At 44.0% G+C, this 20239-nt stretch overlaps 1 protein-coding gene across 6 annotated transcripts in view; it reads right to left on the reverse strand.

The window, feature by feature from the left end:
* Nucleotides 1–20239, reverse strand: part of LOC118363357 (receptor expression-enhancing protein 2-like) — a 76985-nt gene that overhangs the window by 37179 nt on the left and 19567 nt on the right. For 2 of the 6 annotated variants that reach the window (XM_035744099.2, XM_035744100.2), the window contains exons 6-8: nt 10877–11051; nt 8518–8693; nt 368–4510 (exon numbers count right to left, since the gene is read on the reverse strand). In XM_035744099.2, coding sequence (XP_035599992.1) covers nt 4355–4510; nt 8518–8693; nt 10877–11051 — 507 coding nt within the window. In that variant the 3' untranslated portion in view covers nt 368–4354. Of the gene's footprint in view, nt 1–367; nt 4511–8517; nt 8694–10876; nt 11052–20239 lie in introns of those variants that run through there. The other 4 variants (XR_008087433.1, XR_008087434.1, XM_035744101.2 and 1 more) reach the window with 4 other exon arrangements.

Raw genomic sequence — 20239 nt, forward strand, 5'->3', positions numbered from 1 at the left:
CTTTGCAATTCATCTGATCACTCTTCGGAACATTCTGGAATATATGCAAATTGCCATCATACGAACGGAGGCAGCAGACTTTGAAAATTAATATTTGTGTTATTCTCAAATGTTGGCCACGACTGTAGAAAGGAGCAGTCAAGCTTCAGTAACTGTCAAGGGAAGTTCTAGAAATAGTTTGCTAAAAAGCTGTTTCTTTTTGACAATTGTAAAGAAACTATTACACTTCGGCATGTACTTCATTGTTACCAAGAAATTATTTGAAAATCTATTGAAATAAAACAGCTGCATTGGGCCTAGAATAGAATTTCACTGAATTACAAGTTAGTAGTTGGCAATAAGGTAATACATAATTGAAAACGCATAATAAAGATGTATTTTCTTTATTAGTAGTGTTGTTATTGGTATATGACTGTCATTCAGTCCATGTTAAATACCATTATCTCAGCACAGAAACATCATGTCCTTTATAACAGTGGAGTATTGATAATTGGCACAAAATATATTAATGTAGAATATTCTCTCACAATGAGAGTTTCTGTACACAATAACACTGATACCAAACACACAGCAATAAATAAACAAATATTACAAAATAATATGAACACTGGTTAAAATAATGTCAAGTAGTGTTGCCATGACAGCAAGAATGTGTTTACAGTGTGTGCCATCTTTTCTTCGGTGCAAACTGTAGCAAAACAGAAAAGAAAAAAGGAATTGCCATGTTGCCGTGGATAAGGTAACCAGCCTGATAGTAAGGGAAGAACAGACCGGTTGGGACAACATGACTTCAGTTTGGTACTTACCAAACACACAATGTCAGAGGAATTCCCCTTCTCTACTGAGCAATGTCCTGCAGGACTGGGACAAGGAAGTGTTATTGTTATTTGGCTATCACTGACCAATTAAAATGCCTCTCGTTGAGATAGAAGAGAGAAATTCAGAAGAGATTAAAATCACAAGTAGCACTCTTCACAGCATAAGGCCTTACAGAGGGGCTGAGGTGCCTCTTAAGGAAATGCAATATGGTGTCTAATAAGATTTCAGATTAAATTACAAAGAAAGAAAAAAATACATCTAGTTTTAAAAAGCGGGAAAAAACAAACCTGTATTCTAGAACAGAGTGAGTGATAAGGCAAGCAAACTCATACAGCCAGAGAATGACTATGTACATACAGTGTGTACATGGAAGTACCCCTTGCAGTCACTTCAGTAGTTTTAAAACTGTTGTGTGGGTTATGTCCCCCCCTACTGGTTCAAATCAGTGTCACAATTCAGACAACGACAACACACAAATGCAGTAGTCTCATGCATTCAATTACAGAGCACTCCAAATAAACCCTGCCGAAAGCAAGGTCATGTCACATACAAAACAACCCCTTAGCACACACCCAATCCACAATCAACCCCTTAGCACACACCCAATCCACAATCAACCCCTTAGCACACACCCAATCCACAATCAACCCCTTAGCACACACCCAATCCACAATTAACCCCTTAGGTTCCAACCCAAGACACACACTAGATTTGAGAGAAGCACATGGTGGAAACTCAATGTACCCTACAAGGAAGCTAGGTGGAGTTCTTATCACAACGTTTTTAGCTAAATCCATGCAATCCTTTGCAACCTACCGGAGTACCAGCAGTACCTAGGGAGATTGACAAGAAGTGTCTGAAGGTAGATTTCAGACAAGGCAATAGTTTCTAAGGGGAAATGATTAGGTGCCTTGACAGAGTCTAAGTACCCTGCCTGCCCAACCAGTACGCTATAGATGGATGAATGTCTGTCTTTCTGAAGTAAAACACTAGCAGAGCACATCACTTTAACAGTTTTAGGCCATATTGGGAGACAGCATTACTTATCCAACTAAGATGTAATAACTGGTCCACAGCATCCTATCTAATAGGGTTAGACAGTTTTCACCATGTTTGAGGAGGCTACAGTCAGAGATGACACATTAAGAGGATATGCTAGCAGAGCTGCTTTCCTTATGATTCAGAGAAACAATGATATGATTCAGACCCTAGAATAACACAGATCTGGGCATGTATACATAGAGCGTCTCAGAGTCTAGGGCAGATCTCAGATCAGTTTGGCCTTTCAGATCACTACACCACCCTGACACAGCCAGCTCTGATAATATAAACACATTGAAACAAGACAGGGATCCATAGTGGTGATCCATAATGTAGCCTGGTATCAACAGAGCATTAACATTAGCTTGGTGACCACGAAGCCACTTTTACATCCTATAAGCTAGTCAATTTAGAGTAAACAAAAATAACCCTACGCACAAGTCTAACAAAGTGAAATTAACTGTTGGTTGTCTGTACTGTTTAGCTATGCTATGAGCTGCAGTGCAAGACCTTGTGGATGGTTATGTTATAAGTGGTCAGAGAACTCTGTCATTGTGTCTCTATGCAGTTGGGAAAACAGAGAGGGGAAGAACAGAAGCTTGGTCATGTTCCAAAAACACACACATGCACATCGTACACACACACAGTCAGACAGAAAAGTTAATGATGCCTGAAGCTGTGTGTCTTTCCCTTGGACCGTTCTGAGCTGAACGGAGTGAGAGGGTAGAGCTGTCCAGAGGGAGAGGAGAGAAAGAGAGAACAGAGGGAGGAGAGGAGAGAAAGAACAAACAGACCTCTTCATCTCTCTGTGGGCGCTTGACCAAGTGGTCATCAGTCTACTGCTCCATTACAGTAGAGTGAATGATATGGGTAACCATGGCATCGGCTTAACACTGTTAGAGACAAGTGCTCCCAGAATGTCCTCTGCCTTCCAGAGATCACATGACCCCGTCTATGTAGTCAGACAGAGACCTGCTCTGTGGACTACTGCTACAACCAATGGTGAGACTGTAGTCTCTGTAATGGGGACATGTTGAGTAGAGGCCAGTTAGGCCAGGACAACAACACTGATCCTTTGGCGCCCATCCCTCTCTACTATCTTCCCTCCCTTATCTCTCCTTAACACATGCCTAGTCCACTAGTCTACCTTTCCATTCATGGCAGCCCCCAGCTACCCTCCAATAGAGTTACCATACTCTGACTGGAATGTAAGTTCATAGAGAATGCATCTCCAATAAACTAGTGGGGATCTCCTGCTAAGCAGCAAAGCCCTAGCATAGTGAGGGAGGTGGAGAGCCGTGATGGATGCTCTAGCATAGTGAGGGAGATGGAGAGCCATGGTAGATGTTCTAGCATAGTGAGGGAGGTGGAGAGCCGTGATGGATGCTCTAGCATAGTGAGGGAGGTGGAGAGCCGTGATGGATGCTCTAGCATAGTGAGGGAGGTGGAGAGCCGTGATGGATGCTCTAGCATAGTGAGGGAGATGGAGAGCCGTGATGGATGCTCTAGCATAGTGAGGGAGGTGGAGAGCCATGGTAGATGTTCTAGCATAGTGAGGGAGGTGGAGAGCCATGGTAGATGTTCTAGCATAGTGAGGGAGGTGGAGAGCCATGGTAGATGTTCTAGCATAGTGAGGGAGGTGGAGAGCCATGGTAGATGCCCCATGCTCCCAAGGGGGCCAAGAGGATTATGTCAAGTCAATCCAGTGTGGGGCCTTGGATGGCCTGGCAGGGCCCCAACACAGAGGGTTATTAACTGTACAGGAGGAAGGAAGCAACTATTTTTCAGTCCAGAAAACAGGCCATCACTGAAACACACACACACTGAGGTTAATGACTATAAAACCTAGAATGTAAGCAGCAGGCTAAATAAAACAAGTGTTGTTGAAATGAAGCTGGCCATCTACAGTAGAACTAAACCTGCTGGCCATCTTCAGTAGAACTAAACCTGCTGGCCATCTACAGTAGAACTAAACCTGTTGGCCATCTACAGTAGAACTAAACCTGCTGGCCATCTACAGTAGAACTAAACCCGCTGGCCATCTACAGTAGAACAAAACCTGTGATTTGACATGAAGCTGGCCATCTACAGTAGAACTAAACCTGCTGGCCATCTACAGTAGAACTAAACCTGTTGGCCATCTACAGTAGAACTAAACCTGTTGGCCATCTACAGTAGAACTAAACCTGCTGGCCATCTACAGTAGAACTAAACCCGCTGGCCATCTACAGTAGAACAAAACCTGTGATTTGACATGAAGCTGGCCATCTACAGTAGAACTAAACCTGCTGGCCATCTACAGTAAAACTAAACCTGCTGGCCATCTACAGGAGAACTAAACCTGCGAGTTGCGCTTAACCAGCGAGGGTGACACTCCAGAGGTCTCTGTGTGTGTGTGTGTGTGTGTGTGTGTGAGGACTGGAGACAGAGAGGGCCTGTTACATGGCTGTAGTGGTGTGCAGTAGGGTGGAGATGGGGTCAGTAGATACAGATATCATGGTGACTCAGCGTTGTTGCTGGCTGTAGCTGTGGTGGTTGTCTTCTTCTTTGGTGTCTTTTTCACCGTCTTAGTCGTAGTCTGACAGGAGGAAGAGAGGGAAGAGAGATGGGGAAAGTGAGTTGACACCAGAGGAAATGAGAGAAGTAGAATCTAAAAAGGAGAGAGAGAGAAAGAGAGAGAGAGAGAGAGAGAGGTTCAGGAAATAACAGACAGGGGCTTATTGTGTCCTACGTGGGTAGACTTCTCAGTCAAACGAGTCGTTTCACAACCTACACACTGCATTCCTGAATTAGTCCATGGCGTGCACACACACACAAATCTTCTGGTACAGTGTACATAACTCATTACTGATGCTCCAGACAGCAGTCCCATATTATTGAGCCGTATATAACCCTGTGTAGACTGTTACATAATGTGTACATCAACATGCTTCTATCACAGCATCTCTTCCATGGGCGCACATCTGATGTAGACTGCTTTAAACACCACAGGCATGTCTGTACTGGAGAAGATGAGGCGGTCTGTGCTGGGGTAGATGAGGTTGCCCTTACAGACTGATGTAAGGTCAGTTTAGCATCTCCCTCTATGGATAAGATAAGGACTGAGGGAGGGTAAGCTGATGCTGGAATGGTGTACAGCACAGCTTCTACACAGCTGCTGGAGAAGGCGAGAGTGAGGAGCGGATATTCATATGAGATAATATATTACAGTATTTCTATTGGAGGAGGATTATACAGTCAAACTGTGGGTGTGTGACTTGCACCCATCCACCCTGCATATTTAGACACAGTAGTAGTTAGAGGGGGATGAGACTGCATTACCTTCCTCTTCTACCGTGAGTTAGTGTTGTTACTCCTAGACAGAGTGGTGTGTGAGCTTCTCCTTTTTTGATGTAAATATTATACACATTCACACAATACTGGCACACACACTCTGTGCACTTAAAATGATATATATTCTGACTCACCTCCTTAGCGTAGAAGTAGCAGTCACTCTCCTATCAGAAAGCATTAGCCCTAGTCCAACTCCATTGTGTGTGTATGTGTTTAAATATACTTGTGAAGACCAAAAGTCCCCACAGGAATAATGAACAAACAAAACATTTGAGCAACTGGGGACATTTTCTAAGTCCCCACAAGGTCAAATGCTATTTCTAGGGAGTTTAGGGTTAAGGTTAGAATTAGGTTTAGGAGCTAGGTTTAGGGTAGGTTTAGGTTTTGGGGCTAAGGTTGGGTTATGGTATTTTATTGGTCACGTACACATGGTCAGCAGACGTTATTGTGAGTGTAGCAAAATGCTTGTGCTTCTAGTTCCGACAATGTAGCAATATCTAACAATTCCACAACAAATACCTAATACAACCATCTAAGTAAAGGAATAAGAACGTATAAATATATGGATGAGTAATGTCAGAGCGGCATCGGCTACGATGCAACTGATAGTATAGAATACACTATATACATATGAGATGAGTAATACAAGATATGTAAACATTGTTAAAGTGGCATTAAAGTGACTAGTGTTCTGTATATAGGCAGCAGCCTCTGCTAGTGATGGCTGTTTAACAGTCCGATGTACTGTTAAACAGTCCTTCTGCATTCAGTTTGTCCGTGACGTGTACGTTGAGGAACTTAGAAACTTTCCACCTTCTCCACTGCTGTCCCGTCAATGTGGATAGGATGGTGCTCCCTCTGCTGTTTCCTGAAGTCCACAATCATCTCCTTTGTTTTGTTTTGTTGACGTTGAGTGAGGTTATTTTCCTGACACCACACTCCTAGAGCCCTCCCCTCCCCCTGTTGGCTGTCTCGTCATTGTTGGTAATCAAGCCTAGTACTTTTGTGTCGTCTGCAAACATGATAATTGAGTTGGAGGCGTGCATGGTCATGCAGTCATGGGTAAACAGGGAGTATAGGAAGGAGCGGAGCACGCAACCTTGTGGGGTCCCAGTGTTGAGGATCAGCAAAGAGGAGATGTTGTTTCCTTCCTTCACCACCTGGGGGTGGCCCGTCAGGAAGTCCAGGACCCAGTTGTACAGGGCGGGGTTGAGACCCAGGCCCTCAAGCTTGATGATGAGCTTGGAGGTTACTATGGTGCAGAATACTGAGCTGTAGTCAATGAACAGCATGTTTACATAGGTATTCCTCTTGTACAGGTGGGATAGGGCAATGTGCAGTATGATGGCGATTGCATCGTCTGTGGACCTATTGGGGCGGTAAGCAAGTTGAAGTGGGTCTAGGGTGACAGGTGGAGGTGACATGATCCTTGACTCTCAAAGCATCTCATGATGACGGAGGTGAGTGCTACAGGGCGAAGGTAATTTAATTCAGTTACCATAACTTTCTTGGGTACAGGAACAATGGTGGACATTTTGAAGCATGTGGGGACAACAGACTGGGACAGGGAGAGATTGAATTTGTCCATAAACACTCCAGCCAGCTGGTCTGAGTATGCTCTGAGGACCCGGCTAGGGATGCCATCTGGGCAGGCAGCCTTGCGAGGGTTAACACGTTTAAATGTCTTACTCAAGTCGGCCAGAGGAGAACTTGGTAGCTGGTCGCGTTGGTGGTACTGCGTTATCCTGAAAGTGGGTAAAGAATGTTTTTTGCTTGTCTGGCAGCAAGACGTCTGTGTCCGCGACGTGGCTATTTTCCTTTTGTAGTCAGTGATTGTCTGTAAACCCTGCCACATACTCCTCATGTCTGAGCCATTGAATTGCGACTCCACTTTGTCTCGATATTGACATTTTGCCTGCGATTGCCTTACGGAGGAAACGACTACTCTGTTTTCTTCCCCCGTCACCTTGCCATGGTTAAATGGGGTGGTTCGTGCTTTCAGTTTCACACGAATGCTACCATCTATCCACGGTTTCTGGTTAAGGTAGGTTTTAATAGTCACAGTGGGTACAACATTTCCTATACACTTCCTAATAAACTCAGTCACCCTATCAGTGTATGTTGTTCTCAGAGGCTACCCGGAACATATCTCAGTCAACATGAGCAAAACAATCTTGAAGCGTGGATTCCGATTGGTCAGACCAGCATTGAATAGTCCTTAGCATGAGTGTTTGAGTTTCTGCCTATAGGAAGGGAGGAGCAAAATGGAATCGTGGTCAGATTTTCTGAAAGTAGGGTGGGGGAGGGCCTTGTACGCATCCCAGAAGTTTGAGTAACAATGATCCCGTATTTTTTCCAGTGCGAGTGCTACAGTCAATATGCTCATAGAATTTAGGTAACCTTTTCCTCAAATTTGCTTTGTTAAAACCCTCACTTACAATAAATGCAGCCTCAGGATATATGGTGTCAGTTTGCATAAAGTCCTTGAAGGCAGTCGTGGTATCGACTATATACATGGCTGTGACAATTACCAAAGATAATTCTCTTGGGAGATATACATAATTCTCTTGGGAGAATACAGTCGGCATTTGATTGTGAGGAATTCTAGGTCAGGTAAACAAAAAGGACTTCTGTTCCTGTATGTTGTTACAATTACACCATGACTCATTAATCATGAAACATACACCCCCTGCCCTTCTCCTTCCAGGAGAGATGTTTATTCCTGTTGGGCGCAATACACTGAGAATCCAGGTGGCTGTACCGATTCCAAAAGCATATCCCAAGAGAGACAAGTTTCCGTGAAACAGAGTTTGATACAATCCCTGACGTCTCTCTGAAAAGCAATCCTTGCCCTGACCTCGTCAACTTTGTTATCTAGGGACTGTGCATTAGTGAGTAATATACTCGGAAGCGGTGGGTGGTGTGTGCACCTCCTAAGTCTGACGAGACTCCGACTCCCTCTTCTCCAGCGGCATTGTTTTGTGTCGGCCTCTGGGATCAGTTCAAATGCCCTAGGGGGTGCGAAGGAAGGGTCCGCTTCGGGAAAGTCATATTCCTGGTCAAAGTGCTGGTAAGTTGACGTCGCTCTGATATCCAATAGTTTTTCCCAGCTGTATGTAATAACACTTAAGATTTTCTGGGCTAACAATGTAATAAATACATTAAAAAAACAAAATACTGCAAAGTTTCCTTAGGACTAGAAGCAAGGTAGCCCTCTCTGTCTGCGCCATTTACATAGGGTTAGGGAAAATAGAGTTCAGTCCCATTCAAAATCCTGTGTCCCTACAAGGTTAGTTATACAAGACTGTGTATGTGTGCCCGTACCTCGGTCTTGGCGGTGGAGGGTTTCTTGTTTGCCTTGACGCTGGCCGTGCGTTTCACAGGGACCTTTTCCACAATGTCCTCATCAGAATGCTCTGTGGTGATGCTCCTGGTGTCTGATTGGTCCGAGCTGTGCTGCGATGATTCATCGAGATGAGGAGCCGCAGATGAGGAACGAGCTGTGGGATTGGAATGAGAGGGATTGTGGGCTGTCATAATGAAAAGGGATTGTGGGCTGTCATAAGGAAAAGGGATTGTGGGCTGTCATAATGAAAAGGGATTGTGGGCAGTCATAAGGAAAAGGGATTGTGGGCTGTCATAAGGAAAAGGGATTGTGGGCTGTCATAAGGAAAAGGGATTGTGGGCAGTCATAAGGAAAAGGGATTGTGGGCAGTCATAATGAAAAGGGATTGTGGGCAGTCATAAGGAAAAGGGATTGTGGGCAGTCATAAGGAAAAGGGATTGTGGGCAGTCATAAGGAAAAGGGATTGTGGGCAGTCATAAGGAAAAGGGATTGTGGGCAGTCATAATGAAAAGGGATTGTGGGCAGTCGTAAGGAAAAGGGATTGTGGGCTGTCGTAATGAAAAGGGATTGTGGGCTGTCGTAAGGAAAAGGGATTGTGGGCTGTCGTAAGGAAAAGGGATTGTGGGCTGTCGTAAGGAAAAGGGATTGTGGGCTGTCGTAAGGAAAATGGATTGTGGGCTGTCGTAAGGAAAATGGATTGTGGGCTGTCGTAAGGAAAATGGATTGTGGGCTGTCGTAAGGAAAATGGATTGTGGGCTGTCGTAAGGAAAATGGATTGTGGGCTGTCGTAAGGAAAATGGATTGTGGGCTGTCGTAAGGAAAATGGATTGTGGGCTGTCGTAAGGAAAATGGATTGTGGGCTGTCGTAAGGAAAATGGATTGTGGGCTGTCATAAGGAGAAGAGGGATTGTGGGCTGTCATAAGGAGAGGGATTGTGGGCTGTCATAAGGAGAGGGATTGTGGGCTGTCATAAGGAGAGGGATTGTGGGCTGTCATAAAATGGAGAGGGATTGTGGGCAGTCATAAGGAGAAGAGGGATTGTGGGCTGTCATAAGGAGAGGGATTGTGGGCTGTCATAAGGAGAGGGATTGTGGGCTGTCATAAGGAGAGGGATTGTGGGCTGTCATAAGGAGAGGGATTGTGGGCTGTCATAAGGAGAGGGATTGTGGGCTGTCATAAGGAGAGGGATTGTGGGCTGTCATAAGGAGAGGGATTGTGGGCTGTCATAAGGAGAGGGATTGTGGGCTGTCATAAGGAGAGGGATTGTGGGCTGTCATAAGGAAAGCGATTGTGGGCTGTCATAAGGAAAGCGATTGTGGGCTGTCATAAGGAAAGGGATTGTGGGCTGTCATAATGAGTGAAATCACATTCCCACTAGTGGGTCAGGTTTCTAGGTTCTCCTATCAGACACATGCGGAAACTCAAATGCTTCCTCGCATCCCATCTCCTTACCCTCTTTCTCAGAACCTATTGGATGAGAAGGTCAAAGGGGAGTGAACTCTGATCTTCTCATCCAATGGTTCTGAGGAGGTGAGGAGAGAGGACGTGAGGAATAAAGGAAATGCAACAGATTCTCTCAGGGTTGTTGAACAAGAGTGAAGGAGCAGGCACCAGTCCTACAGCTACTAACAGGAGTCTGCTCTTTAACCACATGACTGTCTCCCTTGTTTTATTTCCTGTTCCGTCTCTTTTTCAGACTGACTATCAGTCTGTCTCTCTGCTACACCAGTTTTCCCCTTTCGTGGCTTTCATCCCACAGTGCCCCTTAACTCAATTTATTCCCTTTCTCCATCCTTTCTCTACTTTCCTCCCTCAGTTTTTCCCCCTGTAGTCAGACTGCCAACCTCACAGAGACAGAAATACTGAGCTATTTAGTCAGACAAAGACCCCCCCTACTCCTCCCCACTGACATCACATGATCCCCCCCACCTCTGGAAAGTTTCCTCCCTGGCACCCTACAGTGCTTTAAAGCACATGACCCCTCTCTCCCCCATCCTGTACCAATAAGAGCTATTAGACAATGGGCACATAGTACACAGACAAGTCAGCATACCGTAATGCCATGACTAAAATGGCTGTCCTGTTTTCTTCCATTGTGACCACTGATCTGACAGGGGAGAGCAGTTCTCTTGAATATTTGTAGTAACTTAAGTAAATACCTGCAGTCAGCTGATGCAATACGTTAGGAGATAAAGCAGAATGCGTTGTTCATTTCGCTGGTCACATTATGAAGCTTACTGTTACCCTTATAAATGGTTTTCTGCTGTGTTTGAGAAGTCAAAGAGCTAAGGATTAGTTCTGTACAGCAGCCATTTTTTACCCGTGCGTGGTACCTACTCTGCCGTGTGGTCTTGGCGCGGGGCAGCGTGTTGGCTCCAGTAGCCATGTCATCCAAGGCATCTCTCCTCATGCGGGGGTCAGAGGAGTGCAGGCCCATCTCCTCCCCATCGTTGATCAGAGTCAGGTCCTGCATGCTGAAACTACGCAGCTTGTCCGACAGCACACCCTGGCCCTGCACACAACACACACACCCCTGAAACACTAGGAGGTATAGATGTACGCATATACAGACCAGGGCTTCCGTTAGCTGGTAATGGCCGGCTTTTGGGGCGGCAGGAATCCTCGAGCTGACAAGGTAAAAATCTGTTGTTCTGCCCCTGAACAAGGCAGTTCACCCACTACAGTAACCCACTGTAGGCCGTCATTGTAAATAATCATTCTTAACTGACTTGCCTAGTTCAATATAAAAGGTTCTATTAAAAATACAAAAAAAATATTTTAATTTGGTCTCCAATTATTTTTTAATATTAATGAGAAAAATACAAATTGGCGCCAGCTAATCGTCCGGGAGAAGAAAAGAATCCCATTGCAAAATAACACATTTTAGCCGATTGATTGATGGAAATACATCTGACTGGTCCTGCTTGTCTATTCGGTTGATTTGCATCATTTTGTGGCATTAAATTGCTGCGTGTGTATTTTTCTAATTCATCATCACATGCGCACAGTATACAGATACAGAGCCTTTATTTGAGAGGAAAATCTGTCCAGCTCCTCAAACAGCTTGTTTGTTGCTGCTGGAGTGAAAAGTGCTTTTATAATCCCAATCATTGCACAACATTTCTAAATTCAATCTCGTGTTAATGGCCATGATTAAAAAGAGCTAGTAAGTAATAGTAATCCACAGGCTCTAGAAGTAACAGCAGCAGCAGCAGTACTATTGTTTTATTTCTCAACTGGTAATTGAAGCACGCTTCCCATTCGCCATTCAAGTGCAATGACAATGGTAGGCAGGCTTCAGCGCACACACACTACTTAGCAATGAGCTGGAGGCAGTATGCATTTTGAAAACATACACATAGTTATTTGAAAACTGAACATTTTACTTTATACTATGAGGCATGTCTTACCTTGCTTCAAAGTAGAATATCCTAAATTATTTTATGAAGACTTCCATATACCATTGAAACCAGAAGACTCACTCTCATGTTCCATTGGTTTTCAAATCAACTTTCTTTGTCCAGTAGCCAAACTTGTATCCTAGTCATATTAGTAACCCACATTTCTAACAGCTATTTTCATCTCTGTCACATGAAACCGCACTGTGTTTTCCCACTAATTGCATTATGGAATGAACATTTGCGTGGAGCCTACTGCCTTGGCCGCATTGCTGCGATTATAATGCAAAGAAATAATAGTTTATCAACATTTTAAGCTAAACATTCTGATCGGTTGCATCAGCCTCATAGCTTTCTTAAATATATTTTTATGAAGCCTAGACATACTGGTTGTATGACTTTGGGATCCATCATCCCACAACTGTCCCAGAGTGTTTGGAACAGGCTATGTCTTTCTCACACAGATTGACAAGATGAGTAACAGAATAGGTCAACGTTTCTACTATGGAGGATCGTAGATTGACATAGGCTAGTGATTGTGATGTTTGTTACTCGGCTGAGGAAAAGTCAAATGGACAGTTATTCTAACATCTTCAAAGTGCGCATTGGAATTTGGTAAGAAGATCCTCGAGTTGCATGTTCTGTTAAGATGAATTACCATACTACAAATGTGACTTCTGCCATTTTGAGTACCATGGGTGGACGCCCTAATCAGGCTACGCACCCAATCCAATGGGTTTGGTCAATTTCTGAAATGTCCTGTAAATGTAAATGCTGCTGGTCAAATGTCTTGTGCCACATTCTCCTAATGTAAACCCTGACCCAGACAGATGCCCTGCAGCATCACGTGATCATAAGAGCACACACCTACAGAACACACACTTCAAGACACTAGGGTTGGATGACTGGATGACACTTGCTCTCATCAACCTGTCCAAACATTGTTGACATAGGATTGTATCATGAATTTATTTATTTTTACCAGGCGATGGGGGGAGCGCATCGTTGCGTTGCCTGGAAACGCGGTAAACATCTGTAATTAAGCCTGTGTCATGCAAAAACCACCCGAGTAGAGTAATCATCTTACCAATATTGTATTTTCTTGTGTGCAAATAAATAAATATAAACCAATCATATGGCGATAAGTGATACCAATAACTTTGAATGGTGATTTGGAACCAAACACTAAGCCTTCAGACAATTTCATGATCGAGTGCACATGTTCACCATAGAAGACATGACTGGGCAGACTTCTTGGGAGAGCTAAGCAAACAGTTACACTCAGTGCGTAACAGCGGGCCACCGCAGAGCTCACATCCTACCTACTCTAAAATGTCAACGGAGGAGATTATGACCCAGTGGATCTCAGTGGAAGAGGCGTCACTGAAGTAGCTGGTTCGAATTCTGGCTACATCATATCCGGACGTGATTGGGAGTCCCATAGGTCGGCGCACAATTGTCCCAGCTTTGTCCAGGTTTGGCCGGGGTAGGCCGTCATTGTAAATAAGGATTTGTTCTTAATTGACTTGCCTAGAGTTAAATGTTTTATTTAATTTAAAAAACACTGGTATTGTGGAGGGCGAATGAGGGTCGCTTTCCGCTCTTGGCCAACGTCGCCCGCAAATACCTCTGCATCTGTGCAAAAAGCCTTCAGTAAGCAATATTGTTAACCCACTCCGTGACAGAAAAGGTGAACATGCTCGTTTTCCTTGGCAGAAACCTTTAAGTAAGTTCATATATAACGAAAATAAAAATAGCGGTTCTAAATTGCACTTTAATTTTCAAAGCCTGAATTCACAGATGAGTCTTATTCTAAATAAATGTATCCTCGGCTAAAATATTCTGTTGTGTTCCTTAAACGTATTTGACCTGTAATTTATTCTGGTTCATTTTGTCCTTATTTTGTTTATTTTGTAGCCTATCCAAGTGTAGGTTATTATTTTTGTTCCTGCTTATCGAAAGCGCTGCTATGGGGGTTTATGTAATGCCGTTACACAATTCAGGGATATGAATAAACACTGTCACAATAATACATCTGTTTAGAAAAGTAACGTTTACTCCAAATTGTACTGACAGTAGCCTAGTTTAAGCCTATATTATTGTCCATTTGGTTAGCAAGGATTTTCCAGCAGCACACAATTTGTTTATCCTAAAGATTTGTTCAGGTGGAGGCCAGAACGTATAAGGTTTGTTTAAACTTCCCATTTGATTATGCCATCTTGAAATTGTTGGTTCTCTCGCTCGCTCTCATTATTACCATATGTTTAAATTTGGGCTATTCACAAGCAGAGTACGACCCTGCCTCACACAGGAAGCGGCGCAGGTCCTAATCCAGGCACTTGTCATCTCCCGTCTGGATTACTGCAACTCGCTGTTGGCTGGGCTCCCTGCCTGTGCCATTAAACCCCTACAACTCATCCAGAACGCCGCAGCCCGTCTGGTGTTCAACCTTCCCAAGTTCTCTCACGTCACCCCGCTCCTCCGCTCTCTCCACTGGCTTCCAGTTGAAGCTCGCATCCGCTACAAGACCATGGTGCTTGCCTACGGAGCTGTGAGGGGAACGGCACCTCAGTACCTCCAGGCTCTGATCAGGCCCTACACCCAAACAAGGGCACTGCGTTCATCCACCTCTGGCCTGCTCGCCTCCCTACCACTGAGGAAGTACAGTTCCCGCTCAGCCCAGTCAAAACTGTTCGCTGCTCTGGCCCCCCAATGGTGGAACAAACTCCCTCACGACGCCAGGACAGCGGAGTCAATCACCACCTTCCGGAGACACCTGAAACCCCACCTCTTTAAGGTATACCTAGGATAGGATAAGTAATCCTTCCACCCCCCCTTTTAAGATTTAGATGCACTATTGTAAAGTGACTGTTCCACTGGATGTCATAAGGTGAATGCACCAATTGGTAAGTCGCTCTGGATAAGAGCGTCTGCTAAATGACTTAAATGTAAATGTAAGCATAAATCTTTCTGATAGAACTCTGATACTGGCCTCCTAGATTCCTTTGAAAGCTGATCTTGAAAAATTAGCTTATGTCAACAAGTCACATTGTATTAAAATGGTGATTGGGACAAAAGGGGAAATGAAGATTTTAAAACATGCCAGACAGTGTCCTCTGCAGATGGCCCATGATCATCTGACATTGAAGAGGTGAGCGAGAGAAATGTTATCTAACATTTTGCAGCAGCTTTTGGCACTCTCCACTCCATCTACAATCCACATTGTAGGCCTACTCTTGCAATATGTTAATAGTAGGTAGGGATGAAACGGTTACCGGTTTCACGATAAACCACGGTAAAATTCCAGACAGTTAGAATTACCGTTTCAAATTTGTATTATCATTAAAACCGTGTTTGATTACTGGTAAATAATGTCCAGCAACAACCAAAGTTGGCAACAGTCTGACACAGGCGCAGCATGCAACGTGGGTTTTGTTTTGTGTGAACACATGGCGGAAGGCAGTGGCAGCGCTCGGGAGATTTTTCAGCCTTCTAAGAGGACCAAATCTAAAGTGTGGTCATATTTTGGGTTTTACAAGAGTCCAGAGGGAAACTTAATCAAAGATGGTCACCCTGTCTGCAGAACATGCAACAAAAATACAAATAAATTTGCTGCGAAAGGGGGAAACACTTCAAATCTCGAGTCATCTTCGTGACCACCACCCACTACTTTATAGCGAATGCAAGGTAAGTTAACTTTTAGCTCAATGCATGATGTGGGAACTTCGGAATGGGGGAAAATGTCATGGTTTGTCTGTCTAACTTGCTATCAGCTTGTGAATAATGTGAACTGAAGCTTTCAGTGTTACCTACTCTTGTAAAAACTCTACAAGTTGTTCTGCTGATGTATGTCTCTGCAGACTCTATTCTCCCATTGCACACGATAACACGTTACGTAGTTTAGTCAGCCAACCAACATATATTTTGTTCATTTAAAATCCGGCAGTTGTCGACTTGGTTGTAAAAGTGTTCCAACAAGAGAAACACTAGACTCCTATAAAAGACTCTTGTATTTATGTCAATTGTTGAGCTCTTTACAATTACTATCTTCTTAAGACTCATTTGTATTTATGTCAATTGGGCATGGGGTCATTACATATACACAAATGCATCACAGCAAATAGACTACGTGTATAATAATAATTATAAAGTAACACCAATAATAATACAGTTGTGACACAGACACTCCAGTAAGCATTTAAAAGGCAGGCTGCTTATGCACCCACATCAAAACATGCTCAAGACCTCACTGCAACCCTTTCATATTACATTGCAAAGGACATGGTGCCATTTCAATATATATATATAATAATATATGCCATTTAGCTGACGCTTTTATCCAAAGCGACTTACAGTCATGTGTGCATACATTCTACGTATGGGTGGTCCCGGGAATCGAACCCACTACCCTGGCGTTACAAGCGCCATGCTCTACCAACTGAGCCACAGAAGGACCACAAATTGTTGAGAGGCCTGGCTTTCTAAGGCTGATGAAGGTTGCGGTGCCTCACTACAACGTGCCATCAAACATTTTCCAAGACTGAAATCCCAAACCTGTACAACCAGGTTCAAGCTGATGTTGGATAAAGTTTGGCTCAAGGCAAATGGTTTGCTGCCACTACTGACCTCTGGACCAGTGAAAGCTGGGGGTGGTTCAACCCTACGTCAGCTTCACTATCCATTACCTCACCCCACACTGGCAACTGGAATCAAACTGCCTGGAAACACAGTTCTTCCCAGAAGATCACTCAGCTCACAACAGTGTTTTTTGAGAATATGCTGGAAGAGTGGGGGATCAACAAGAAAGACCTGGTCTGCATAACCACAGACAACATGACCAGGGTTTTTGAAGAGTTCCCAGATCTGTGGCTTGGGTGCTTTGTCCATGATTTGAACCTGGCCATCTCAAAAGGATCTGAAAATTCAGAGAGGTGACACAGCAGTCAAGGCCTGCCGTCATCTGGTCCAAGGCTTCTCATGGAGCTGGAAGGAGAGAACTGAGAGAAAAGCAAGCTGCCCTCAACATACCACAGAAGGCTCTGATCCATGATGTTGCGACCCGATGGGGGATCTACAGTCGTAGCAAAACATTTTGAAAATGACACGAATATGAATTTTCACAGGTTGCTGCTTCAGCGTCTTTAGGTATTTTTGTCGGATGTTACTATGGAATACTGAAGTATAATTACAAGCATTTCATAAGTGTTGAAGGCTTTTATTGACAATTACATGAAGTTGATGCAAAGAGTCAATATTTGCAGTGTTAACCCTTCTTTTTCAAGACCTCTGCAAATCGCCCTGGCATGCTGTCAATTAACTTCCTGACTGATGGCAGCCCATTCTTGCATAATCAGTGCTTGGAGTTTGTCAGAATTTGTGGGTTTTTGTTTGTCCACCCGCCTCTTGAGGATTGACCACAAGTTCTCAATGGAATTAAGGTCTGGGGAGACTCCTGGCCATGGACCCAAAATATTGATGTTTTGTTTCCCGAGCCACTCAGTTATCAATTTTGCCTTATGGCAAGGTGCTCCATTATGCTGTAAAAGGCATTGTTCATCACCAAACTGTTCCTGAGTGGTTGGGAGAAGTTGCTCTCAGAGGATGTACCATTCTTTATTCATGGCTGTGTTCTTAGGCAAATTGTGAGTGAGCCCACTCCCTTGGCTGAGAAGCAACCCCACACATGAATGGTCTCAGGATGCTTTACTTTTGGCATGACTCAGGACCGATGGTAGCGCTCACCTTGTCTTCTCCGGACAAGCTTTTTTCCGGATGCCCCAAACAATCGGAAAGGGGATTCATCAGAGGAAAGGACTTTACCCCAGTCCTCAGCAGTCCAATCAATGTACCTTTTGCAGAATATCAGCCTGTCCCTGATGTTATTCCTGGAGAGAAGTGGCTTCTTTGCTGCCCTTCTTGACACCAGGCCATCCTCCAAAAGTCTTCGCCTCACTGTGCTTGCAGATGCACTCACACCTGCCTGCTGCCATTCCTGAGCAAGCTCTGTACTGGTGGTGCCCCGATCCCGCAGCTGAATCAACTTTAGGAGACGGTCCTGGCGCTTGCTGAAGTTTCTTGGGCGCCCTGAAGCCTTCTTCACAACAATTGAACCGCTCTACTTGATGAGCCGATAAATGGTTGATTTAGGTGCAATCTTACTGGCAGCAATATCCTTGCCTGTGAAGCCTTTTTTGTGCAAAGCAATGATGACGGCACGCGTTTCCTTGCAGGTAACCATGATTGACAGAGGAAGAACAATGATTCCAAGCACCACCCTCCTTTTGAAGCTTTCAGTCTGTTATTCGAACTCAATCAGCATGACAGAGTGATCTCCAGCCTTGTCCTCGTCAACACTCACACCTGTGTTAACGAAAGAATCACTGACATGTCAGCTGGTCCTTTTGTGACAGGGCTGAAATGCAGTGGAAATGTTTTTTGGGGATTCAGTTCATTTGCATGGCAAAGAGGGACTTTGCAATTAATTGCAATTCATCTGATCACTCTTCATAACATTCTGGAGTATATGCAATTTCCATCATACAAACTGAGGCAGCAGATGTTGTGAAAATTAATATTTGTGCCATTCTCAAAACATTTGGCCACGACTGCACAGACTTGAGCGTTTCCTCAGCCAACAGCAGCCAGCCTGTGCGATCCTGGCCGGAGAAAGAGGAATATGGCATCTGATGCCCAAGGATGCCGACATAAGTGTCATGGAGCAACTGTGCCAGCAAGTGCCATGCACTTGCCTCAGAGACACGAGTAACACTGGCAGTCATCAAGCCTGTCCTAGACCACATCACCCGTGATGTTCTGGTGGGAAGGATATGGATCCATCCCTGACCAAGGAAATGAAAAGGGTAATGAGAGAAGGCCTTAACAACAGATGCAAAGAGAGTCATGCACATGGCTTGTTTCATTGACCCCCGCTGCAAAATGAGCTTTTTAGATGAGGCAGCAAAAGTTAACACTGACAGCTGTGTCCAGGAGGCCTTGAAGCAGGCAGGTGCACCACCAACACCCCCACAGTGACATCGGAGGGGAAAGGCCTGGCTGGGTTGCTGAGAAACATTACCTCAACAAGGCAGCAGAGAGGTGAAGAGGGTCAGATTCCAACCACCCCAGAATACAGAGTGAAAGAAGAGATCAAGGTCTACCTGTCTCTGCCACCCATTCCAGCAGAAGAGGATCCATTGGTGTGGTGGAGGGGCCCTGCATCAGAGCTGCCTCACCTTGCCAGGAAGATTTTGTGGATCCCAGCAACCAGTGTGCCATCAGAGAGAGTGTTCAGTGCCAGCGGGCACATTGTCTCCTAGCAGATCACTACTTAAACCGGGCAAAGTAAATATGTGGACATTTTTACATTTCAATCTCAAGTGAACAAAGATGCAAACATACAGGATGTTAGGCCAGCAGCACTGGATGTATTTATGAAGGAGAGAACGGACATACAATCAGTGCTGTTCATTGGACCATAGTTTACATATGGTTGTATTGTTCTTACATGCACATGGGATGTGTTTACATATGGTTGTATTGTTCTTACATGCACATTGGATGCGTTTACATATGGTTGTGTGGTTCTTACATGCACATGGGATGTGTTTACATATGGTTGTATTGTTCTTACATGCACATTGGATGTGTTTACATATGGTTGTATTGTTCTTACATGCACATGGGATGTGTTTACATATGGTTGTATTGTTCTTACATGCACATTGGATGTGTTTACATATGGTTGTATTGTTCTTACATGCACATGGGATGTGTTTACATATGGTTGTATTGTTCTTACATGCACATTGGATGTGTTTACATATGGTTGTATTGTTCTTACATGCACATGGGATGTGTTTACATATGGTTGTATTGTTCTTACATGCACATGGGATGTGTTTACATATGGTTGTATTGTTCTTACATGCACATTGGATGTGTTTACATATGGTTGTATTGTTCTTACATGCACATGGGATGTGTTTACATATGGTTGTATTGTTCTTACATGCACATTGGATGTGTTTACATATGGTTGTATTGTTCTTACATGCACATGGGATGTGTTTACATATGGTTGTATTGTTCTTACATGCACATTGGATGTGTTTACATATGGTTGTATTGTTCTTACATGCACATGGGATGTGTTTACATATGGTTGTATTGTTCTTACATGCACATGGGATGTGTTTACATATGGTTGTATTGTTCTTACATGCACATTGGATGTGTTTACATATGGTTGTATTGTTCTTACATGCACATGGGATGTGTTTACATATGGTTGTATTGTTCTTAC

Source organism: Oncorhynchus keta, chromosome 30 (assembly GCF_023373465.1).
Source record: "Oncorhynchus keta strain PuntledgeMale-10-30-2019 chromosome 30, Oket_V2, whole genome shotgun sequence".
NCBI classification, from domain to species: domain Eukaryota; kingdom Metazoa; phylum Chordata; class Actinopteri; order Salmoniformes; family Salmonidae; genus Oncorhynchus; species Oncorhynchus keta.